Consider the following 27,084-nt stretch of genomic DNA (forward strand, 5'->3'; position numbering starts at 1 on the left):
AAACAAATAACAACAAAACAGAAAACCTTCAAAGAGTTCTGACTTTGTACCTGGTAGGATTGTCATCATAGAAATAATCCATGGTTTTGGCTGCTAACTTGTGCTATTGTGCGCACTGCCACCGGCGCCACCCCTGTCCCCCGCACCGGCTGCTTCGGGCATGAACGGCCACTTTGGCAGCCAAAGTGCACAACCCTAGTCTCAAGGTAACTTCCTTTCCTCTCCCCACAACAGATACCCTGTGAGGTAGGTGAGGCTGAACTTTGAGAAAATTATATCAAGGTCATCCAGATGGCTGCATGTGAGGGAAGAATTATATCTGGCTCTCCCAATTAGAGGTCATTGCTCCTCACCACTACACCAAGCAGGTTCTAAACTGGGTTAACCACATAAAATGACAATAAGAAGTTAGTGACAATTTATATATCACCAAGATAACATTTGGCAAATTTAAAGACTGTTTTGCTTTCCAGATAACGAATATTCTTCTGTTGTGCCTTACACTGTGTCACAGCATATATTTTACTATCACCAAAAATAAGAGGAATATGGGGGGAAACATTAAATGCCAAATGTCAAATTCATAAAGGAGCTCTAATTAGTGGGTTATAATAGAAGCGCACACTAGCAAAATAACATTTTCTCAGATGCTAATTTAGCTACATAGTTGGAAGCTACTTTTACAGTAGATTTAAATCATAAAAGTTTTCTCAATTTCTATGCCACAAAGACGCCACAAAGACGCCATTTAAATGAAATGCTTTCCCATGATTGCATAGATTATGACCTTGGAACTGATATAATGACAGAAGGAATCAGTAAACTGGTATAATGACAGGAGGAATAAGTAAATCCAGTAGGAAGGCAGCACGTGACCAGATTCTACCTGCACAGTCATTTATTTTTCTCTCTTTACTCTCCCTTTTTCTCTTCCATTCTTTCCATTCTTGCTCCTTTCCCCCAACTAGAGAACTCTATCAACAAAACAAACAACCCAATGGTGAATGGAGGCAGCTGGGGGGATGGGTTATTTATTAACCACTGCTTTATTGTTTTTACTGATATTTTAATTTTTATACTGTAAACTACTCCAGGCCTGAATAAGGAAAGGGTGGTACTGAAACCTAATTATACATTTAAAAATTATACTAAAACGTTTCTCCAGTCATGATGAATTTGCTAACTCAAAGGCTCACATGTGGCTGGTGTCCCATTTAAAACCCCCCAGAGTTTATCATTCAGAGGTGGCAGATTATCTTTTTCATATGCAAAGTCAATGCAGCATGCTCAAATTTGCAAGGAAAACATGATGACACAATAGTGTGATGACTACAGGGACTGTAGGGTTTGCATTTCCAGCCTGTTCCTTTTACTATTCTACCTATGAAGTTAGAACACGCAGTATGTAGAAATTTTCATGAAAAATGGTTCTCTGTACCATTTACTATATATAATTTACGTATGAATAGTCTAAACAACTTTGTGGTAATGACTGCAACCAAAGGCTAATTTTCATCTTGAATTTCATTAATGACTATATGGTGTTCCTGATATTTCTAATGAAAATTCAAGTCAATATAGAACAAATAATTTAAAACCCTTCAGGAAGATACATGCTTCCAAGTATATGTACATGTCATGTGGATAATAAATCTTCATTTTCTTCCACTGCAGCAAGACACACAGGCACCAAAATATCACACACAGCATGGTCGATTGGCCACAGACATACAGACATATTGTGCCAATAGTTTCTCTGTGGTGGTTTACGTGATAAGAGATAGACCTTTTTTTTGTCTGCCATATTCATACCAATCACATGAAGCTGCTCAGTGCCTTATATATTCCTTCCTCCAAACACCTGCAGCCACAGAACTGGATTTTACCATGTATGAACTGGACAAATTTCACTGTAATTGGCTTAAATAATACCTCCAAAATACCAGTAAGTTATTTAGGGGGTATTTTTTCAGCTTGGTTTATGACGAATGCACACCCCTAAACTTGCCCCAACCATCAGCTCATGGCTGAGTGAGCATATGAGGCACACTTCATACTGATCGTATGAGGGACACCTTCCCTACTTCTCCTCAGCAATGATGCCTCCATCCATTATTTATTTATTTTATGTTTATTTGTTTATGTTTGGATTGATATAACCGCCACTCTCAGTGAATGGCTCATGGCCATTTATAGTCTTATAAATATAAATCCAATACAAATACATATACAAAACAAATAATCAATCATTTAAAACAATCCCCCATTAAAACATAATTCTAAATACTCAGCTGTACAACTGATGGTCGTCAATTAATTTAGTTAAAAATTCATCCCACACAGCAAGACCAATGGCTGGTCCAAGAGCAGATGTGACAATCGAGGTTGATATCGCCAGGGTAGATCACCATGGTTCGAGGGCCAGTCTAATACTGGCCCAGTACCTTTATTGGAGGGGGGAACCCAATCTTAAACCCCTGGACCAGCACCCGGCCTCAGACAAATGCCTGGCGGAAGAGCTCCATTTTGCAGGCCCTGTGGAACTCTGAGAGCCCCTTCAGAGCCTGCAGCTCTTCAGGGAGCTCATTCCACCAGGTAGGGGCCAGGACAAAAAAAGCCCTGGCCCTTGTTGAGGCCAGGTGCACTTCCCTGGGACCATCATCAGATTAATACCCACAGAGAGAAGTGCTCTGCGGGGGGAGTAAGAAGTTAAGCGGTCCCTCAAGTATGTAGGGCCTGGGTCACATAGGTTAGGTGGCCTTAAAGGTTAATACCAAAACCTTGAACCTAATCTGGAAACAGACTGGTAAGCAGTGCAGCTGCCTAAGCAAAGACTGAACGTGGGTCCTCCAAGATGACCTGGTGAGGAACCATGCAGCAGCATTCTGCACCAGCTGTAATTTCCAGATCAAGGACAAGGGTAGGCCTGAATAGAGCGAGTTAAAGAAGTCTAACCTAGAAGTGACCATTGCATGGATCATGGTGGCCAGGAGCTCTGTAGGCAACTGGCTTGGGGCACAGATGACAATTGTACCCCATCCAGGCAGGGAAGGTGTATTTCCTGCATCTGCCTGCTTCGACCCAGCCAGAGGACCTTCATTTTGGAGGGGTTGAGTTTCAGGCGACTCTTATCCATCCAGCCACTGCTTCCAAGAAACTGGCGAATGTTTCTGGGGGGAGATCCGGCCATCCATACATCAAGAGACAGAACTTGGTATCATCAGCATACTGATGATATCCCAACTCATAGCTCTGGACCAATTGGGCAACAGGGCGCATATAGGTGTTAAACCAAGTGGGGGAGAGTACCGCTCCCTGAAGCATCCCACACGGTAGTATAAGGGAGTGGAATAGCTAATTTCCCACTGCAACCCTTTACGACCTTTTCTCTAGAAAGGAGGTCAGCCACTTAAGGGCCACCCTTCCAATCCCAGTGTCAGCGAGGCAGTGGACCCTCATGGCTGACAGATCTAATAACACGAGAATGGCCGATCTGGCTTGATCCACTGGCATGCCAACAGCCTCCTTCTAGTACTACAGATATGCAAAGAAATACACTGACATACACCACACATGAAACACACAGAGGGAGAAGGTCCTATCAGTGCTCCTGGGCCACCTAACTTATTTGCTTCTTTGTCTGTTGGCAGTACTGCCCTCACAAAAAATCAGGGCTTGGGTAAATGGGAGTTTCCACTTTGTGCTTTTGTCTAGGCAAGTTACTACTAGCCTGGCTTGATTGAGGATGAAAACCCAATGTACATTTTTATCTCAAAGCTCAGGGCTTCTCCTGCATTTTATCTTACAAACACTGTGAGGTAGGATAGGCTGAGAAAGAGTGACTGGCAGAAAACCACCCAGTGATTTTCAGGTTGAGCAGGGATTTGAACTCGGATCTTACCGATCCCAGTTCATCACTGAGGTACAGTAAAAAGGGTTTGTTCACACATATTCACTGTCTTTTTCTGCCATTGTCTTCCAGGCTTTGGAGTTGTAGAGGGCATGATAAATAAATGGCTTCTGCAAACTTAAACCATCAACGCAAAGGGATGTTTCATTTTAATTCACATAGTCTTCAAAACTCTTTGCAGATTAGAGTTTGAAAAGCAGCAAATTTTTCCCAAGGAAAGGATTTGCTACCATGTGGTGCGGTTTTCATTACAAAGTCATTTGGCACTTACCTCATAACATACAGAAAATGTGCTTATTTCTTTTTACGGAAGAAGACCCCAAAGTGTCTCAACCAATTACCGTCCTCGTAGCACTGCTTATTTCACCCACAGCCATTTACCTGTTTTTCTCAATAAACTTACAAGACAGTTAGTTAACATGTAGAAAACAAAATCACCTGTAGTGCAACAGTTGTGTTCTTTGCAGGGTGTTTCCCCACCAGTCCTTGTTCTTTCCGTTTCTTGAATTTCCTAAAGTAGTCCTGTATCAGGAAGGTGGCATAGAACTTCCCCACGGTTACCTCATCATCTAAATGAACAGACCAGACAGATCTCTCCCAAGTCAGCAATATTTCATCAATAGCTCATATAAACTCTTACCCAGTTCAGGAGAAAAGAAACGTAACGGGTGCTCTCAGCAGCAGGAGTTTTGCTTCTAGTGAAACTGCTGAAGTCTAGCATAAAGCCATTTTTAAGCACGCAAGCTAAGGTTAAACAATAGAAGCCGATGTAAGCTACTTCTTGAGAAAGGACCTTTTTTTTTTTTGCAGTGAGGTTCAAAATATGTTTAATATTTGAATGGAATTTGAAATGCCAATTCTGATCAGTTTGAACAGTTGTGTTATAACTGGAGGGAATATTTTGGGGGGGAGGCATTTGGTGCCCTTTCAAGTAACCTCATCACAACATGCTGGGAGAAGGGCTGGCAGTGAGAGCCATTTGTCCCGCTAAAAGTAAGCTGGAATGATAGCAGGGCTGATAAAGTAGGGATGCATTGGGTTTATTATTTTATATATATCATTGGGCAAGGTTAAACAATACAATACAAAAATATAAACATATTTGATTGAAAGGTGCTTTGTTGGGAGCCCAGTCTGTTCCATGCCGTCTCTTAATAGCACCATTATGCCTGCTCTGTTCATGAGACAAATGCTTTATCAAAAAGACATTTGGATCCATAAACTTCCAATGACTACTATGTAAGTTTTTTGGGAGGTGGGGGGATTCCTAATACTTCAGAATCAAGTCCTAAGAACAAAAATATACTTTGCATTTCTCCCATAGTTATTTAATATCTGAGGACATTTATTTTGGTGTGTACTCTGTCTTGAAGGTTAATTCTTTGTGTTGAAATTACATATGAATGAGTTTGTTGCTGTGCACAAACATTTCAATGTGAATAGGGTTCTTCATGTACTCAGTGTCAGAACTCTCTCTGAATGATGAGGTATATACCGGTCTAATTAGAAACCATTGTATGTGTACAGGAGAACACTGTACTGTTAAGGTGCCCCTATGCTCGGCTGATAGCCTGGGTAGTCAATGGGACTTGTGTCCAAATAATGGTCAGAATTCAATAGGGACAAAAGATGGCATTTTGATGGCTGGTGTTATAGCTCTGCTGCAGCAAAAATAAGGAAAAGGCTACCTGTGCATATAGCTCTCATATGTTTTAACCTGGATAACTTGGCTAATGTATTTAGAACCAGGGTGGATGATGTATTAAAATAAATCCTTGTTACAATATGCCCATGATCAAGCCCCTGTCAAAAGTCTTTCCCCATCCTTGTTATTATTTCCTCTGAAATATAAGAAGAGCACCAAAAAGGAAATAATATATAAAATGAGTTTTGGAAAACAAACAAAGAGGATGAAATGAAACACTTTCTAAAAGATGGTAAGAGACAAACTTGCTTAAAGTGGGCCTTAAGCTGGCTTCTCATGTTATACAAACATTCTGCACCAGTAAATGTGGAGGTACACACAATTTCACAACTATTTGTAATTGTCCAAACCGTTGTTAAATAGCTGTGTGTATAAACATAACATATATGCTTGCTACATGTTTTGTGGACTTTATCTTCTTAGTTTGAGCAAGACAGACACTGCTATATATGTGAAGGAAAGCAGCTAAGCAGAGGTGATCATACATTAAACAGGGTTGAAAACAACATTAAAGGGAAAGTCAAGGGAATGTATTTCAGCAAAACAAATTCTGGAAGAAGACAGAGGGTATTAGATAGACTTCTATAGGCTTTGAAGGGTAAAGGATGGGGAATTCAGAAGAAACCTTGTAGTAAAAAAAAAGAAGAACATGGACTTTAGTGGCTTCTCTGTCCTCTTTCTGTTTAATATTGGCAACAGTAATTCATTGTAAATTGTAATTTTTGAAAAAGTGATTTGACATTGTAAACCACAAATCTATTTCCAATTACTAAAGTAAATGGATTTTCAAAACATGTTAATATAAATTATTTCTTAATTAAATTTACTTATCACTCAGAAACAAATATTTGCTACACCACAAAATTAATTTTGTTCAGATCCTTTTTTGGGAAATGTGGTACATAACTAAATGTGTGAAAGAAACTGGTGGGAAAATGTACTTGGCCAATTCAAGGACTTTATATATAATGAATTTCATGCTGACTTTATCGGATATCAAAGATTAAAGTGTGCTTCACTTACAGTATTAATTATATTGTTTATTTTGTGTTTTGAGTAAAATGTCACATTTTAATAAGTACCAGCTGGCATATTATTTCTGCATGCCGACTGTTTTATATTCCAATCTGAATTGACTATGTTCATTCCTGTTCCACTATTTCTTATGCCTTATACATGTAAAATACTTTGTGCATTCGGCTGCAGAATTTGGCACTATTCTTTTGCTCAAGATATACTAATGGAACTGCATTGTGAGACTATGTCTAGAGAAATGAATATTATCATAACTGAAAAATAAATATTCATTTTGTAAGCAGCAGTGAGTCGAAGCTGAGCAGTAGCACTCAGGAAACAAACTGTGTCACGATCTAAAGGTATAATTGGCATAGGCTGTCCATGTGCTTAGTTAACGCAGGCACGGCTTGCTATTCTGAAGCATGCATCTGTGTTTCAAGAAAAAGTAGGGGAATCAAGTTGGCCAGAGGCAACACTAATTCCATGCCACCACCCTAAAACAGAATTGCTTCAGAATATTCTGAAAAGACTGAGAGTTGAAAGGAATAGAGGCTGCAGAAAAAGCTCAAGCACATGGTTACAACAATAACAAAGCAATTCATCTAGGCCATGCAAGCAATCAGGTGTAAGGCTCAAAAACAGCAGAGTAGAACACAGAGACACTGTTTTAAATGTGCAGTATCAGCTGAGCTTCTAGTTGCAAGTCGCTTGTCTAGGAACAAAACCAATACTTCTTCTTGGGCCATACTGCAGAGTTGGGCAGACAATATGCGCTCTCTCTTGTAGAGCCTGAGAAGGTCACCTTCAGAGAGAAATCATCCTCCACAACCATCAGAAATGAAATCTTGGGAGTCTTACTTCCAAATCTGGGCCAGATCTGTCTTAAAGCTGTAGTAACACTATGAAAATATAATGAGCTATAAAGGCACTGAAATGGATTGGTATCTTAGATATTGGGAATGGGACTGCAATAAAGGTTATCTTGTCACAGATCCTGCACTTTTAAAACATGAAAGGCAAGTCAAAAGATCATTTACAATCAAAGGTTTATAACTATTGAACACTGGAGAGAAATATACTTTTAGTATATACATTTGCACATTACTATGAAAGATTTGATATGTCACCTTAAATGGACTAATTAACAACATTTGCCATGTAGTTCTAGCTAATATACTATCAGGAGAAGTAAAAAAAAAAAGAGAGAGAAATCTTTGTATCAGAAACCAAACTTCATTGTACTACTGCAAATCGGGACTAATTTCATTACCTGCAGAATCTGGACTCTTTCTGAACATACAACATTAAAATCCAGAAAAAAAATTATTTTGAAACCTGAAAATTGAAATGTTTCTAGCTTGGATCAGTTAGATGATGTCCGTGAATAGAAGGAGGTGATTTCCTTCCTGTGGCAGAGTTCCGATGTCCCACCCAACTCCCACTATTTCTGCAGGTCACTTGTCCACAGAGGAGCAGCATTCCAAGGGACATGTTGAGCTATAGTAGAAGGGTTTGGGAATCTGCATTCCATGGATGGAATCTCTTTCATCCTTGGAAGTTACTGACAGATCAAAGCATATATATATTATATATAAACCCATAATTTACATTTTTCATTTCCCCCCTAATTACATGGGAAAATTTATATTTATAGTGGAGAAGCATTTTTGTTAATCAGAATTGAATCACAAATTAACAGTGTCATCCTAAACAGAGTTACTGCTTTCTAAAACCACTGGCTTCAATGTATTTTGGTGAAAGTAACACTGTTTAGGACTACACGGTCTTCAGCACTTGTGTTTGCCACTTAACATTTTGAATCTCAGTAATCAAAACCTTCAAAATCTTAATAACACAGAAACAATAAGAATTAAGAAAACAAATTTCATTGTAAAGAGTATCTCACTAACCGCCAGCTGGAGGGACAACTTGATCAAGGAGTTTCATACTCGTTTTCTTCCAGATTTTCTTTATAACTGCTCTGAGTTCTTCATTTGCTTGCTCTAAGTTCCCTGGAGATGGGAGCAGGGTTTGGTAGGTATAAGCAGAGAACATGGTGACACACACATAGAGTAAAATGTTATTTTAAAAGCCAAAGGGAAATAAAATAATATGGCAATTCCAATCAACACACTACTTTATCACCTCCCAAATGTATCTGTATGTAATGGATTGAAAATTAGACAAAAATATTCATCTATGATGTTGCAAAACCAAATCAGTGTGAAAGTAATGCTCATTCATCACTCTGAATGGAAGCATTGCCCTCATATGGGCTTGGTTTTATGGTCATCATAACAGTGAAATCTGAGGCATCCTTGGCAAATCTATTCTGAGTGAGGACAATACTTCCTGCCACACGGTGATCTGGCTTCATCACAGGGTGAAATCTGGTCAGCTGCATAGTGAAATGAAAGCAAACATTTCTAGTGACAACAGATTTATTCAGATCTTTGCAGAATATATAGCTAGAGTGGCTGATAGGACCAGAGAAACCCACCGACATGAAAGTTTAGCTCATGACTTTTAGTTAGTCATGCATTCTTAGCCAAATCTAGCCCACAGGTTTGTTGCAAGGATAAAATAGAGGAGAGAATGTCATAAGGTATTTTGGGTCCCTATTGGGGAGAAAAGTGGGGTATAAATAAAGAACATTCATTAATTAAATAAAGTAACCTTAGATACCAAGCTGATGCCGCATGGAGACCTATACATGTGGCTTGAAAGATACTTCCAAATACATTGCAAATATTGAATTTTGTTTTAATAAAACATATCTGTGTGTGCATTATTTAATATGTTTCCCAGTGATACAAATAATCATTCTGAAAATTATACTATAATTGAAGCATGTGAATCATTCACAAGTGAAATTCATATTGAGATGCCTCAAAATTGTTAAATAACTGAGGGGCATGGGCTTTTTTATTTATATGAAGTAGCAATGCGGGCATGTATTTGGTATACTTGAACTGGAAAAAAAAGGCACCCCCCCACCTTTCAGGTAAACTTGCCTCTTGCAGAAGGCATTTCAAGGTATAGCAAGCCCTTTATACGTTTTCAAAGTTAAATCACAACTTGCAGAAAGGACTTCCCTTTAAATGCCTTTCCCCCCACTTCACTGAAACCTTGGAACACCTTTTTGGGAGCCCATCAAATTGGACCCCCTGTCCAAATCATTTTGAAACCTGTGGGTTTTGTTGAGGAGAGGCACCAGCAGCTATACTGTAAATTTGGTACTTGTATCTTAAAAATAGCACTCCCCAAGCCCCAGATCAATTTTTCATTATACCCTATGGGGTCCACTGAGTATAATGGTCACCATAGGGTATAATGGAGCCAAAAAACTTCAGGATTCCTGAATATTTACTAAATCCAAATACTATGCCAGTATTGGGCTTTGGGAATATCAGTAAATACAATTTTTTGGGGGGTTCAATATAAAAATATCACTGTGTTTTTTTCTACACACCTAGTACTAAATCATAATTCCTCTAGTGAGAAAGACCTAAGCACTGGAGATTTTGAGCTGCAGCTCTCATTATATATACTTATATAATAGGTCATGTTCTTGAGAGCCAGTTTGGTGTAGTGGTTAGGAGTGCGGACTTCTAATCTGGCATGCCGGGTTCGATTCTGCACTCCCCCACATGCAACCAGCTGGGTGACCTTGGGCTCGCCACGGCACTGATAAAACTGTTCTGACCAAGCAGCAATATCAGGGCTCTCTCAGCCTCACCCACCCCACAGGGTGTCTGTTGTGGGGAGAGGAATGGGAAGGCGACTGTAAGCCGCTTTGAGCCTCCTTTGGGTAGGGAAAAGCGGCATATAAGAACCAACTCTTCTTCTTCTTCTTCTTGTATATCTATCCTGCTGGATAATCAGAGATAACATTTCTATCTGGAATTTTTTGAGGCAATGGTATTTTGGATTGGCCATTACCCCAGAGTTAACTGCCTGGTGGAATGAGTTGCAAGTTGAGATCTGGGCCCTGACAGGGCCTGTAAAATGGCACTTTCCACCAGGCCTAGGTTGAAGTCAAGTCTACCCTAAAGTACTATGCACTTTACTGCTCTCCTCTCCATTTTCCTCTTCCTCCTCTGTATGAGGCTCTCTCTCATTACCATCAGAATTACTGAACTTCGGGCTGATCCTGCGTTGAGAAGGGGGTTGGACTAGATGGCCTGTGTGACCCCTTCCAACTCTATGATTCTAACTTACTAGCCATACTATGGGGGCTACAAAACAAATTGTATTTTATCTTGTTTTTACAGTTTTATTATTTTAAATGAATACCATTTGTTGAAAACCTCTCTGAGCCTGTCATTGGGGAGAGGCAGACTATAAATTATTAAATTATACATTAAAAATGGGAGTGTAATGGCAACTTCATATGTAATGTATTGCAATAGCAACTACATCTGCAGCCAAAACCAAGTCACAGTTTTCAGATGCAACTCTATTATTTATAGAACTATGCCAAAAGTTCAAAAAAAAAAAAATCAAAAGGCTACCGACTGTAAAGAAACTTTATATTTGTACATATCAGAAAATATATAGAGTAGAACCTAGACAAGGGGGATGTCATAGACTAGAGTAACCAGTATGAGACAACAGGAAGCTAATGCTGTTTCTTCTATTGCTGAAGAAAAGCATGAAGATAATGTGATACGACTGACAGGTTTTGGGGGGAGGGGTTGATTTTGGCAATATTTTCATTCCATCTTATGTTATGCTTTCAGTTTTATTCATCTATGCTGACCAATGCCCAGAATAGGGGGGATGATTATATTAGGTTGCCGCCATTTGCGGTAAGCTGTTTTAATTGTTTTATGGGGATTTTAAATTGTATGGATGGCTTTGTTTTGTTAACTGCCGCAAGCCAGCTATAGGAGCGAAAGTATAAAAATCAAATAAATAATAATAATTTCACAATAAAGGAAAAACATTTCTTACAAGTCTGTTGCTTTTGACAATAAAAGAAAAAGACTTTTCCACAAGGAATTGGGTAGTTATTTGGAAATTTTAAGGTGTTCCATTTTAACCTGGTAGGTATAAAGACCTATCACATTAATACAGAATAACTTAAAAATATGAGCCTTAATTGCTTACCTTCTGTTTTAATCTTCAGAGCTGTTCTTACTAAAGCAAATAAAGTAGCATTAAACATGACTGTGCCATCACTGTTTAGGGGCATGTTCATGGCTACCAACCTCTGTAGATGTTTTAAAAAGATACAAAGAGATCACAGATTATTATGGTTATAATTTTGGGAAAAGGAATAACTGGTAAAACTACATGTGAGAAAAAAGACAAAATCAATGTCACATTGTCTTCAACCAAGCAAAGAAATCATGGGCTTTCTGACTACCTGAGCTGTATTTTGTGGCAGCAGTCTCTAGAAGAGATGATTTCTATCTTGTGCAGATAAAAATATTTATCTGAATATTATTTTTGATTCACACAGAAAGCTAGAACCTTAAGATATCTGAAAAACATTCCAATGTATGACAAACCATATTTCACTGCCAACAATGGGAGTGACATCTTTCATGCCCTGATTTCAGCATGTTATGCTCATGATGTGCTTAATTCATCTAGTGGAATTTAAAAGTGCTTACTGGGTTCACAAATAGTGTGTTAACTATCAAGTTGACCAAAACATAGTATTTGAGACTGGGGTAATAAACAAAAGGAGACTTTGCCTCTTTTTCAACATGCTTTGTTGTAAACTTTACACTACTCAGTATCAGCTATGCAAAAGAGTCTTATGTGGCTTGCTTTGTCACATGTAGCTGATTGAAGTAATCACACCATTTGTCATAAAAATAGCCATCAATTCAGAGATACATTTTTAATAAAATACATATGTGGAAAAATATTTTGTTGGGTTTATGCACCATAAAATATTACATAAATGTTATTAGTTTTATCTGTTGCAAATCAGCTGTGCTTTTAAAGTTTCTTTTCTTCCTCTCTCTGGATTGAGCTTCTTCTATTCTTTTGTGACACTGATTTTCCAATCTAACCTTACTCCACAGTCATGGAGACATCTGGTTTTACACTGCTGGCCATTGAAAGAATCTTGGTTAGATCCAGCAACGCATTTTTCAAGATCTTAATAATTTGTAATTTTTATGTGTCATTTATAGAGACTCATAGCAGGTTTCTGCAAGTTCAAAATCAAAATCAAGAATCTGTTCTAAAAATAATGTAATATTTCATGGAATCTTTGGGATGTCATGACTGAAATGCATGTTTTATAACTTTCTGTATTCTAATCAACAACCTGTAGCTTGCACTGAGAGTAAAATGTGGTTTTGTAATCTTTTGATGCCTTATTTGAAAGTTGTTGATGTTACAGTCTATATATCGTTCCATGTAAGTTATATAATGTTCAATGTACACTGCCCAGAGCTGCAAAGAAATGGGCGGTATAGAAAAATAAATAAATAAATAAATAAATAAATAAATAAATAAATAAATAAATAAAATCAATACAAATAAAGTATAAGAGACCCATTTCTCTTCTGCATCATTAATGATAATAAGAGATAGGTCAAAAAGGTTATCTCAGCCTCATAGATGTAAATTCTGTGTTCCTCCCAAATAAAAGTATATAGAATTGCTGAAGTCATATCACTTACTTTTAATTGATATTTCTATGGTAGTCCATGCAAATGAGTTGAAAGGTTCAATGTGGTTAACCTAGCTCTGTTTGTCCAAGTGTCACTGAAACTAAATTACTTCCTTTATAAAGCAAGTCAGCAAGGAAAACATAGAACTCTTGGTTTATCTGAATTCTCTATAATTTCCTTTCACAAACCCTTCATGACCACATATTGTTCTGAACCAATGAGCCAAGAAAAGTATAGAAGGTTATTGTAGGAACCAAACAAAGCCTGGGAATAGCTGTGATATTCATGTTGGGAAATCAAGTTGCTTAAATTATGAGACCCCTGTTCACCAGTAAAGATGCTATGCAGAAATACTGGTACAATAAACAGTCAATATTTCAAAAGACACCAAAGCCTACCTTGCATGCAACTCTGTGAGGACATAATTTACCAAAACCCAGAGGGGGTTGTATGCGACGTAACAAGGTAACAACATCAAGGTGTTTTATTCTTCCCCTACAAGGCACAAAGAGTACTGATTAAATACTTCCACATGTATTTTAAATAGCTGTCTTTATTCTATCAATTTTCTGATATTTCATTTCTGTAAGAGGCACATGATAAGTTGTACGTACTTTGCTTCAGGATCATATTCTGACCATATCCTTTTAAATTCATCTAGGTGATGGGGACCAAGAATAGACCAATCACGGGTCAGATAATCAAAGTTGTCCATGATGACAGCCACAAAGAGGTTGATAATCTTGAAAACAATTAAAGGAATGCTTTAATAACATTTAAATTACCATGGAAAAGTACAAATGATGAAGTAGTTCTATGTGCAGAGAGAGAAAGAGAAAGATTTGAAGAATGTGTTTTTTTATATAATGCATACAGAAGTTCTTCTGTATGCATTATATAAAAAAACACAATCAAATCTTCAAATCAGTCCATGGTTAGGCCTAACAGATACCCCAGTGAACCATGATCAACTCACACAAAGGAATAGAGTAGGGTTGACCACAGGCCAGGATTAAAATATCTTGCTCCTTTAATAGAAACTTAATATGTGAAAAAGACAGCTGAATTTTATGGTATGGAAGTATATAACATCATCACCTAGAAAGAAGGATGTAATTTGCATATAAGAGAGCAGTAGGAAAGTTGATGGAATACAGCAACTTCTTCCTGATTTCCAAGTCATGTAACAACTGCCATTGAACCATAAAACATGTATTACATACAGGAGGCTCAGGTAGGGTTGCCAAGCATGGTCTAGCAACTGATTGGAGTTCCTGGGGGCACCGTCATGGACACAGTCAGTGATGGTGTAATGTCAATAAGAGTTGCTGGAAACCATAGAGTTTCAATAGAGCAAACTGACATCACTTCTGGTTTTCCCTGGAAGTAAAGTCATGCCATCACTAATAGTGTTTGGTAAACATTAATTATCTCTTGGATAGCACCAGGAAACAGGAGCTGGGCGCAGGGCTTCCCCAGCACGAAATGGCAGCCCTGGTACCAGGTGAATCACAAATCCTGTTAAAAGATCTCAGGAAGTACCAAGGGAAAAGAATGCCTTAAGGAGTTGCTACCAGTCAGGTCTAAACTAGAAGAATTGATGGGGAATTTGCAATCAGATCTCATGTAGTATTGCTTCATATCACACCCACGCACACCCATGGCTAATATTTGTATCAAGGGACAGGTACTTGGATATTTTCCTTTGTAAGATGAACAGCAAGGATGGTTTAAATCATGAAAACAGCCGGGGGAGGGGGATTAACTACTGTTCTCCCACCACCATGTCACTGTCCTTATCTGATCTGATTTTCACTCTTTTTTGTTAAGGAAGAGAACTGATCACAGATTTTCCACCCTTTTATCTAGTTTAGCCTTCAGACAAGACACTCCTGAGCAAAATGGACAAATGGTCAGACTCAGCATAAGGCAGTTTAATATGTGGCACATGTCCTTAGTTTCAAAATGAAAGTGGCAATAATAACAAAAAGAGTGAAAGTATTTTCCTGCACACAAAACCTTTTTGTCCAACTGTAATTGTAACATGAAGAAACCTTGGGAATTAAAAAACGAAGAACCATGAATGTAATCCAGAAGAAAGACCTTAAAACTGGATCGTACTCAAGATGTCATTCTCATATGAAACGATAATGTGAATCTTGCATCTAGGAACTCCTGCAAATATGATCAGTGGAAATATCCATCCAATATAAACTATATTCCTTGAAAAGTTTGGTTATTTTATATTGACTGTGTATATTATATTGTTTCAAATGTTAACTTTAAAGGTGTTTTATGAACTCTGAGAATTATTCTTTAAAGTCATTTTCTGGTAAATTATAATTTTTTCAACTCTTAAGCCATTCTTGACCTGGACTCACCAAAAAAGCACACAACATATAGAAAGTAATGAAATAAATTATGGCAAAGTTGCTCCCACATGTATTTTCTTCTCCTGGATTGTAATCAGACTCTGCATCACATCGTTTCCCTGGCAGGCAAGCTAACATGATTTCTTGCCAAGCCTCTCCTGTTGCACACCTATAATATGGAACAAAACAAGGCTAGAATGAGCTGGATGGCATTGCTTTTCATTCAGTGTGACACTATTTAGCACTACTAATTACCAGTAGCTTCCATATGCTAGCAAGTGAGAACAGGGTGCAGAGTCCCAGCATACAGAAGTATGCAGCTGGGAGTGCATAACCACCCAAGATCAAGTGATCCCCATGCTCCAGCAACCATGCAACTCTTAAGGGAATTGTTTTGACTCTCAAAAACTTATACCACAAAAGTCTTGTTAGTTTCTAAAGTGCTACTGGACTCTTTTTCTGCAGACCAGCATGACTACCCATTGATACTGTACTAGCATGTAATCAACGTCCCAACACACCATAGCACACTAGACAAACCTTCTCAGCTCTGGCATGTGGAACATACCCAACTTCCCTCAATATCACTGCAGGCTATGTGCATAAGCTGAAGTAAGTGGGAAGGCATCTTGGCCATTCAGTGCCTCACACAGAAGGGCTATGATCTTTAGCCAATAAAGGGAAGGCACAACTGTATCATCCTCCTAGTTGTGAATAGTTAAGTCAGAAAGGGGGGGGGGTAGTAAACCTGGGTTGCTCTTTACCTGCCATTCAGAGGACAGACAAGAGGACTGACCTATGCAATGGCTTTTGGCTACCAATATGGCCTAATGGCATCATCTGAGCACACCCATGAAAGCTGAATGCTAATATTCTTTGAGACTAGTCCCATCCTTCTAAGACCAGTAGGATAGTCCACCATGTTTTCCTCTTCTGTGAAATGTCATTTATCAGTATGCTTGGAACTATAGGGAAGGGGAGAAATGGAGATAAATTTTTATCCGGAGTTGTTTTACGATCTTGCACAAGGATGAATGTCTATTCAGCCATGAGAAACTGTAAATAAGGCAGTCCGAAACTGGCTCGAACATTCCCACACAACTACAGTGAAGGATGAGGTTATGCCCATCAACAAGCATGTGCTCACTTTTTCAAAATGATTTTCCTAACAACAGTTTTAACGAGGAAACTGGACATTTCAGGATGGCTTCTAAGAGAGGCTCAATTCTGAAGCAATAGAACATAATTCATCCCCAAGTACTCTGTGTTTTCAGTCAGACTTGGGCCTCAAGAAAGATATTTCAACGCTTTTAAAAGGAAATATCTACTGGGTTACTTGCTGAAAGTTTTGCTTCTGTAATTTGAAACCAGCTTTGCATAGTGGTTAACAGCAGCAGCTTCTAATGTGGCGAGCCAGGGTTGATTCCCTGCTCCTCGACATGCAGCCAGCTGGGTGCCTTTGGGCTAGTCACAATCCTGTCAGAACTGTTCTCACAGAGCATTCCTGTCAGAGCTCTCTCAGTCACACCTAAATCACAGGGTGTCTGTTGTGGGGGAAGGAAGGGAAGGTGATTGTAAGGCGCTTTGAAACTCCTTCGGGTACTGACAAGTGGGGTATAAAAACCAACTCTTCTTCTAATTAATGAGGAAGAAATACACGATCCATGGCATCCATGGCATCTTCACAAGTTTATATGGCTTTATAGTTCTCATAGAGTGTCCAAAGCCTTCTGCTTCCTGGTTAGGACATTTATCAAGAGAAGGCAAGTGTACAGTATTGACTTACTATCAAACTGCCCAAGTACAATCAAATTAGAGTGACATTTATTATCTGAAACATCTTAATAGTAATGAGTCAGAGCCATGTTATTTATTATCCCTAAACTATTAGGAAATAGCACTTTTATCTGATGTTACAAGAAAGGTCATTTAATATACTTAAAGAGAATGAAATGACACTGGAGAAATCCATACGTTCAATAACAGTAACATTGTGAACATTATAGCTGCACTACTTTGGGGTATATGAGGACAGAAGGGCACTTGCCTATTCAAAAGGCAGTACAAAATCCTAGAAATGTGTTTTAGAGAAGTGTAAACATTCCTGATTAATAATAGTGGCAATAATAATGTCAGTCAATAAAATAATAATTTTTGCTGAGATCCAAGAAGATTCGACTTTGAGATTTTCTCTTAGCAATACTAAAATGTTCCAGTTTAGCTCAGTCTTGTCAGAAGCTAAGCATGGTCTGCCCCAGTTAGTACTAATCAATGTTCTAAATCAGCAACAAAATAAAGAATTACTAAAATCTACCGGAAAAGAAGTAACACTGCTTGGGGAAAAGTCTGAAAGTTGTTGTTCCGGTTAATTTGAGTCCCATCCCGCAGAGCAACTTTACCAAACACCTAAAAAAATACAGAAATGGTTACTCAGTTTCATTTTTGTTCCATTCATCACAATTGTGATCATAAACAGTTCTACGATAGTAAAACAAGAATCCATCTTCTCTAATTTCCTTTCATAGCCAGATGCCTCGTGGAAGTCCACATGTAGAGCAAGCAAGAATCGTCCATCTCCCTCAACCATCAAGCATTAGTAACTCTCATTGACACAAGGAAGGAACAGGTGAGCATATAGTACAGAACTTAATGAGCAGATGGAACATTATTGCTTTGGCATTGCAATACTGGTTCCTTTGCCCAAGGAGAAATCAAAGTTCAGTTTGAAAAGAGGATTGTGATCTTCTGTAAAATGTTATCCACAGCCCCTTACTTCAAAGGTTTATTGTGAAGGCAAACATAATAAAGAAAAATAGTGATACTACTTGTTCATTAAACAAATACTAATCTAAAAATTTATATATTGTTTTATTGCAAGATACAAACCAGCTTGCAACATGGAACTATGACAACACAGAAGGGCAAAAATATAAACACAGACACCCCAGGACTGTAATAGGAATAGAACTGACTTTGCAAACCAGCCCATGGACCCACTATTAGCCATGCTGCAGAAACCATGTAACTCAATGGAGGTCCCCATTAAAACCTGGTCAGATAAAACCCCTGATTGAAAGCATGGGTACAATGGTGTTTTTGGCCTGGTGCCTAAAAGAAAACAAAGTAGTCAGGAAGCGAGCCTCAAGGGAGAGGTGGTTCCAGAGGCAAGGTGCCACCACAGAAATATGAGGACTTTGTAATTTACAGGTGGAGTCTGATACTTCCTTATCTGTTTCTCCCCCTCTCAGGCTTAAAATGAAGTTGCAGCCTACCTATGTATTTGGAGAACATATGACTATGCTATGAATACATGTTTAGAGCTGGCATAAAAAATAAAATACATCAATAAAATCCTTTAAAAAAGAAAAGAATTTTCAATTACCTGCATTCCAATAACCGCATAGATGAAAAACAACATGGCTATCAAAAGAGCTACATATGGCAGAGCCTATGGGGAAAAACAGATAATTTTAAAGGTAAAGATAGTTTGTACCTTTTTGTGAATCTCTTATACATTCATTTGCCCAACACATTTAACTGTATGAACATTTTTGTTAAAATGCTTTGAACCTATACAAATGCCGTATACTGAATGAGTCCATTGATAAAAGTACCGTATACGGAATGAGGCCATTGATCCATGTAGCCCACTGCTCTGATAGGTGGGTACCTCAGAGATTCCTTCCCTGCATTGTTGTCTCTTAGACGGTTGACGCACTGGAGGTTTCAGGCTGGGCTGCAGACTGGAGTTTTAGTCGTGGCAGGTTGCCCCACCTCTTCCTGCACCCACACAGGGGAGCATTTGGCCTGGTGCACCTGGAGAACCAGTTTGGTGTAGTGGTTAGGAGTGTGGTCTTCTAATCTGGCATGCCAGGTTTGATTCTGCGCTCCCCCACATACAGCCAGCTGTGTGACCTTGGGCTCGCCACGGCACTGATAAAACTGTTCTGACCGAGCAGTAATATCAGGGCTCTCTCAGCCTCGCCCACCCCACAGGGTGTCTGTTGTGGGGAGAGGAAAGGGAAGGTGACTGTGAGCCGCTTTGAGCTTCCTTCGGGTAGGGAAAAGCAGCATATAAGAACTTCTTCTTCTTCTTCTTCTTCTTCTTCTTCTTCTTCTTCTTCTTCTTCTTCTTCTTCTTCTTCTTCTTCTTCTTCTCCACCCCCAATTTGTGCTCCTGCAAGGGAGCTGGGGCAGTGAAGTTCCCAGTGAATAAACAGTTTTAGGGATACACTAGGGAATGAACATTCTGCATGCAAAGCATGTGCTTTGACACTAATCTATGGCTTAGATCCCACCAGAGTGCTTCCACTGAAAGGAGGCAACCAGGGACTCATAGCACAGGGAGAAGGAAATTTGGGGTAGTAGAAGGAAAGAGATGAGGCAGTCACACACTGTTGTCAAAAGTTCTTCTGTCAGAGGAAACACTCTTGGGATCCAATCCTGTGAGTTCTCTTCCCAAAAGGATCTGGCAAGGATGATATTCAAATTATTCTGATGACATTCCTACCATGCTGATCACATTCCCATGGGTGGGCTCAGGCTCAAAGGAACTGGCCCCCTGCGCTACAGAGATGCTTCTGAGATAAGGAGAACAGAACTAGAGACCACTTCATCTACATTCCAATGGTCTACCACTCAGCTGAGTTGCCTTTTTAGGGGTGTGTTTGTCTTTTTTTCCCAGCTATTTCAAAAACTGGTCATCAGCACTTTGAATTTCCAACACGAGAATGTGTGACCTAGTTTTAATTCAGTGTATTGAAGAGAAGAGCAGATGAGAAAGCATCAACCACTTCCTAATGATGCTAAAAGTCTTTAGCTGTGGAATTATTATGTAAAACTTCTAGAGATTATATCAGCAACAAGCGAGCCCATTTAGATCATATTAGCATCACTAATGCAAATTGCAAGCACAATTCATGCCTGATTCACTACTATCAAGCATCAAAAAAGTCAAATTTAAAATAAAATCACACAACTGAAGTATTGGTTTGGATCCAGCCAAGCATTTCACTCTCAGGTGAAGGATGCCATCCCTATATTCAGCACGTGGAAGGATTTCCACCTTTAGATTGTGGCTTTCTTGTCTCTCTCCTGGCCTCCTGGTACGGTCCATATTGCTTCTTGAAATACTGCTCCTGATGGACAGGGAATGCTTTCTTCCCATCCAAATGCTCTACTGCAGTGGTCCCCAACCTTTCCGAGGCTGGGGACCGGCAGGGCATCGGGCCGCGCCCCCGCGGACCGCACCCGTGCGGGCCACGCCCGCGGATCGGGCCGCGCCCGCGGGCCGCACCCACGGATCGGGCCACGCCCACGCCACGCCCACGGGCCGCGCCCACGCCGCGCCCGCGGTTCGGGCCGCGCCCGCGAGCCGCGCCCACGGGCCGCGCCCGCGGATCGGGCCGAGCGGGCGTGGCCCGCACAGGCGCGGCCCGGCCCTGATTCCCTCTCCCCGCCTCCCGCAGTAAGAAGCTTCCCGGGCCGCAAGCTTGCGGCCTGGGAAGTTTTTTACTGCGGGGGCGGGGCGGGGAGAGGGAGCCGCGGCCCGGTGCCATGGCCTTTGCGGCCCGGCACCGGGCCGCGGCCCGCAGGTTGGGGACCACTGCTCTACTGGATCCAAGCCATTGTATATTGGGATCCAAACCCCTCCAAATTTCAAGAGTTAAAGGACTTACAAATTCAATCGTATTATTCAAAGATATGTAAATTGCAAGTTAAAGCATACTCTAATATCTTTAAACAGCCCGTGGTGCCACGGGCGCCACGGACTATATAATTCGTTAAGCCCCCTATTGGTGGGCTTTGTCCGTGATGAGGAAGGGTCCGGGTTGGACCCTTCCACACGACAGACAATCGGAGGGACCAATTGGCAGGCGCAAAGCGCCTGCCGATTGGTCCCTCTGATTCCCAGGCTGAGCAACTGCGAGCCGCGCGCAGCGCGGCTCGCAGTTGCTCCCGGACTGATGCCGCAAGAGGCGCGAAGCGCCTCTCGCCGCGTCAGACTGCCGCCCGAGGGAACCCCCAGCAGTCGCGCGAAGCGCGGCTGCTGGGGGTTCCCTCCCTGCCGGTCTGACGCTGCGGGAGGCGCGAAGCGCCTCGCGCAGCGTCAGACCGCCGCCCGAGGGAACCCCCAGCAGTCGCGCGAAGCGCGGCTGCTGGGGGTTCCCTCCCTGCCGGTCTGACGCCTTCTCCCCTTTCAAAGCCCCTTTTTATAAAGGGGCTTTGAAACTAGTGTGTTTCATAAAATCAGTACAGAAAATTAATACATACTGCCATATGTGGGTTGGGACCCACATACCCAAGGAAGTGCGCCTAGCCTTGACCAGGGCCAGGGCCTTTTTGGTCCTGGCCCCTATCTGATGGAATGAGCTCCTGGGTGAGCTGCGGGCCCTGTGGGATTTGTCAGCTTTCCGCAGGGCCTGTAAAATGGGGCTCTTCCACCAGGTCTATGGTTGAGGCTGGGGTCAGCGAATCAGGGACATTGCCCCCCCTGGGAGCCGGGGTCGAAAGTTACATCGTTCCCCTCCATTTTCTTGTATTGATGGGGGGCGGGGAGGGAGAGGGATGGGATTCTTTTCTTTTTTGCTGCCATGTTGGTATTTTTTAATGTCTTTTAATGGGGATTTTAATGGGATTGAGCCTATTGTGACCCGCCTCGAGCCTAAAGGGAGAGGCGGGAAATAAATCTAATAATAATAATAATAACAACAACAACAATTACAATAAACCTTCCAGGCTAATGTACCCATGTTTGGGGCAACAATAAAATGTTGCAATTAATGACATAAAATGTCCTGTAGATGTATGTAACAGGATAAGCAAAGGCCACAATGTTTTGGAGAGCCTATGTGATTTGGTAGTTAGTCTGGGATTTAGGAGGCTCAGGTTTGAATCTTCATGCTGCTATGGAAGCTTCCTGAATGATCTTGGGACAGTCCCACTTGCTCAGTTGAATCTACCTCACAGGGTTGTTGTGATGATAAAATGACAATATAAGCCACTTTGGGCTTGCATTGAGGAGAAAGGTGGTGTTTAAATGAAGAAAATACATAAATTTGAACAGTGTATAATTATACAACTGTCTATAATTCTGTGTGCAAATACTGTGTACTACTGTGAACAGTATAATTTACCGTATATGCTCGCATATAAGCCAACCCACATATAAGCCGAGGCACCCAATTTTACCACAAAATGCTGGAAAACCTTATTGACTCGCATATAAGCTGAGGCTGGTGTTTGGATAGTGGCTTTCCCCCCTCCCCTTCCCTTCCCTTTTGGGCAGGATCATTTTTTCCCCTTTTCTTCCCATCCTCCCCCTCTTTCCCTCTGATCCCTCTTGCCTTTTTATATCCAATCCTTCTTAGCAGCCAGGTGTTCTGTTCCTCTAGGGGTGTTTCCTCCTTCTGCTCTCTACTCTCCCTCTGAGACAGAGGCTTCAGAGCTTCCTGCAGCAGCAGCACGTGCTAGCCTAATTAAGACAGTGAGGGGGGGGGGGAGGCAGAGATTGCTCTTCCTCCCCTCCCACTGTCCCTCCCAGGCTTGCTGTACCTCTGCTTCTTCCTGCATTTGCTTCTTCAGTTAAGTATACTTGTCTCCCACCCCTGCCCTCCTTTCTTGTCTGGCAGCTTTTTTTTAATACCCGCATATAAGGCGAGGGGGACTTTTTCAGCTTTAAAAAAGGGTTGAAAAACTCAGCTTATATGCGAGGATATACAATATACAATCTGAAGTGGGGAATGTTGCAGAATCATATAATTTAATTGTACATTGCAGAAATGTAGACTGTAATTCTAAAAACACTTCACTAGCCACACTGAATATAATGGGACTAACTTCTGAATTGATCTGCCTGGAATTTCTCCCTTAAAGGCATCATTGCTGCCATGTTGCAGTTAAATATGAAATACATATATGCCTCTGAACATACGTTTTGTATTTGTCCTTCATCACTACATCTGCAATGCTCACCTGGACCACTGGCAAATAAAGCAAAAGCCCTTGCGACACCAACCTGGCCTGAGTCTTATCTGGGTTTGACGAAGGGCAGTGTACATTCTGGATCAGGGTTATTGTTATTCATTCTGAATTGCTCCAAACAAAGATGCTTACCTGAAATGACTTAATAAATGTCCATAACAATGTTCTTATTCCTTCACCCCTGCTCAGGAGCTTCACCAAACGCATTACTCGGAAGAGACGGAAAAAGGTAATGGAGATTCTAGCGCTGTCTTCATTGTTCTAGAGAGTATCATGAAGAAATCAAACCCAATAAAACACAGAACTTACAAGGTTTTTAGGAAAAGAAAGCAACAAACAAATGCAAAGGTAAAAGAGGTAAGATCTGAAAATGTCTCTCTGGGGCCTTCTCAGACTGATAAGCATGATATGACAGGAAAAATTACATGCTAGCACACGGGACCTGTAGAAATGCCTGCCGTTTCACATGCATTTCCAAGTTTTCCAGTTTGTTAATAGGGTCACGTTGGGTTTGTCGGTAGTAGAGTTTGATAGGTACATTGACAACAAACCAAATCACTGCATACGTCTTTCTAGTAGGACAATTATGAAAAGTACAGAAGAAAACAGTGTAGAAAAGAGATGTGGTAAAAAGAATAAAATCAAGTAGAGGTACAATCATTGGGGTCAGTTCACTAATCTTACCCCAGACTCATCAGTTGTGATAGTTTCAGTTGGCTTGGGCTTTAAAAAATTAAGAACATTAGGCGTTAAAATCAAATCAAACACCTTTAAAATAATTCAACTTGACCAGAAAGCAGGAACACAAGGATAGTTTAGAACAAGCCTGATAAACTGACACTACTCAAGTGGTGGGGGAACCCATGAAAAATCTTCTGAACATGCTTCTATCACTGTAGTTTACATTTTTTTTAAATTAAACTGGGCAGAAGGTTACAAGCTGGAATAAATTAGTCTATTTTTTTTGTGATGGAAGAAATGAGCACATTAAAATGCAGGACTATGTCACATTTCTCTCCTGGGCTGCATTCCTAAGAACATCTTCCTGGGAATAAGCCCCACTGGATTAAAATAGGACATACTGAGTAGTTTCTTCTTAAGTTTCTTCCCTAAACTATGGATCTTCAACTAATAGGCTGTGACCCATATCTAGCACACAACTTGATACATGCTTCAGCAACTGTACAATCATGTTATGATGGAAGAGAAGGAAGAAAAGAGAAGAAAGAAGGACAGACAGAGAATAAGACAAATGTATGATTATAGTAAAATGAGAAAATCATACTTTGGGTTAAAAAAAATTAGACCTAGGCTCCATGTTGCACTCGAGAATTAAAAGGTGGCTCACCGGTAAAAGATGGCCCATCTGTTAAAATGGAAGACCACTGCTCTGAACTGAACATGGTGGCTATGGTGTCTCAGCAGCATGAATATGTCCATCGCTATGGTTCTACTTAAAGTATTACCTAAGAATGTTAATATTCCTTAGTCACTGTTGATGGTCCCCTGAACTGGCAACTCACCTGCAGGGATTGAGTCTGAGATGAATGTTTGACAAATTATGTAGAACAAGCAGAAATTTTCCAGAGAGTAGGGAATATAGAATGCTGTGAATCGACTAAAGATGAAAAGAGTGTCTCCATAGGGATCTAAAGTACAGGAGACAATTTTCTTGAACTGTTTCTATTCATTTATAGTTCATTTACAATTACTTCTATATTTGTAAGTAGAACAATTTGTATAGTGCTTTCTCCACTACAGAAACTAAACCTGGCAGTGCTATCCCAGGTATATTACACTACTAAGACAACATGTAACATTGGTGCTAGCTATGGAATATTGATTCCTTGAGAACAAAATCCTGAGCTGATAACTCAGACAAAAAGGAACAAGTATTTGCACTCCTGAAAGTAGTCCCATCTGCCAGCCTGAAGGCTTCCCTGTAGCAATTATATGAAGAAAGAAAGATTGCACGGGAGGAGGTTTGTGAGGATTTTGTCTCCCAGGCCTGAAGAAAAGACTGGGGAATTGTACAGAATGAAGTGAGAGCCTTATTTGATCAGTGGCTATCAGGGACCAAAACAGACCTAAAACCTCTTAGCCGCAGAGAATTAGTTCAGACACGGCTGAGAAAATCCACAAAACTCTACAGAAGTCATCTCCGTTTTTATCTGATGTTGCCTCATATTTACCTGATGCCAGGTGGGAACATGTGATTTCAGATAACATTTCACTCTGTTTTGTGAGTGGCTACAGCACTATTTTGTTCAGACCACAGTGAGTGTGAAGTTCACAGCCTTTCCCCTCTTAGTCAAGGATTTCCCTCTGACCCCATTCAGCTTGCTGTTTGAAGACATAATTGTTTCCTTCTTGGGAGACAGATTGCAAGACACCCTCTGTGTCTGGAATTTAGTTGCTGATTAACCCATTTGTCATTATGTAAATAACTAAAAACAGTAAAAGAGAAAAGGAGAAGGTGCCCTTAAAAGCATGACAGACTTCTGAATTGAGAGTCTGCTATGGCTTAGCAACACACCCACAAAACCAACTAACCAAGCTACATAGCCACTTGGAGGGTTTACCACTAAAGCATGTGAAATCTGTTTTAAAGGTTTCAGAGCCCCTGTGAAATTCCTGAGCTTGCTAGCAATGGGAAAAGTAAAAAGCTGGAATGACAACAATTCTGGGAAATCAATGTTTAACAGCTGAAACTAGAATAATTGTATGCCATGCTGGAAGTGAGCAACTTGCAGGTGGGCCAAGACAGTTTGGAGCTATGAATAAGAAAAATCCTGTATAGATTCCATTAAAATCCCACAAAAGCCTCAGTGAGTGGGGTTGGAACTTTACAGTTGGTGTACCACAGGTCTTTCCAACAGGATTAATCCAGAGGCCTTCAAGTGGGGGGGAGGCAGACAAAATCTATTCCAGGGCTTTACTAAATCCCATTCTAAGTCCTATCCTAAAAGGAATTTCACTTATTTTACAAATGCAGGAATTGTTTGTTTGAGGAGTACTGAATGGAAACATTTAACCCTTTCCTCCCTTACTATTTTCTCACTGAAAAAGCTACCCAGATATGTTTATTGCACTGCTGTTTTTATTGTGGCTGAGGGACCTGTATTAAAGTGATCTGTATTTTTTCAAATGGGAATAACATCCATTCACAGGTTGTTTTTTCTCGCAAGAAAAGAGTAGGGGAGGAAAGGATTGAAATATCCTCCTTATCAAGCTATTCTCCTTGATTGAATAAAAGTGACGACACAGCTTTAAATATTTGAACAAATCTCTTTTTAAAGGCAACATGGATGTCATGGTATATAATAATAATAATAATAAATAAATAAATAAATAAATAAATAAATAAATAAATAAATAAATAATTGCCCACATTTTTACCGAAACCCATCAGTTAAACCCATCACACTACCAGGGTTATAAAACCCAGCCTGAACAGCC

The 27,084-nt window shown here is 40.3% G+C and overlaps 1 protein-coding gene across 14 annotated transcripts in view; it reads right to left on the minus strand.

The window, feature by feature from the left end:
* Window positions 1–27,084, minus strand: part of CACNA1D (calcium voltage-gated channel subunit alpha1 D) — a 312,904-nt gene that overhangs the window by 50,554 nt on the left and 235,266 nt on the right. For 9 of the 14 annotated variants that reach the window (XM_077325522.1, XM_077325523.1, XM_077325521.1 and 6 more), the window contains 10 exons: window positions 24,310–24,348; window positions 23,758–23,886; window positions 19,025–19,090; window positions 17,957–18,048; window positions 15,652–15,811; window positions 13,885–14,012; window positions 13,669–13,765; window positions 11,745–11,847; window positions 8,543–8,644; window positions 4,349–4,479 (listed from right to left, as the gene is read on the minus strand). In XM_077325522.1, coding sequence (XP_077181637.1) covers window positions 4,349–4,479; window positions 8,543–8,644; window positions 11,745–11,847; window positions 13,669–13,765; window positions 13,885–14,012; window positions 15,652–15,811; window positions 17,957–18,048; window positions 19,025–19,090; window positions 23,758–23,886; window positions 24,310–24,348 — 1,047 coding nt within the window. The remainder of the gene's footprint in view (window positions 1–4,348; window positions 4,480–8,542; window positions 8,645–11,744; window positions 11,848–13,668; window positions 13,766–13,884; window positions 14,013–15,651; window positions 15,812–17,956; window positions 18,049–19,024; window positions 19,091–23,757; window positions 23,887–24,309; window positions 24,349–27,084) is intronic. The other 5 variants (XM_077325529.1, XM_077325527.1, XM_077325528.1 and 2 more) reach the window with 1 other exon arrangement.

This window comes from Paroedura picta, chromosome 3, assembly GCF_049243985.1.
Source record: "Paroedura picta isolate Pp20150507F chromosome 3, Ppicta_v3.0, whole genome shotgun sequence".
NCBI lineage: Eukaryota > Metazoa > Chordata > Lepidosauria > Squamata > Gekkonidae > Paroedura > Paroedura picta.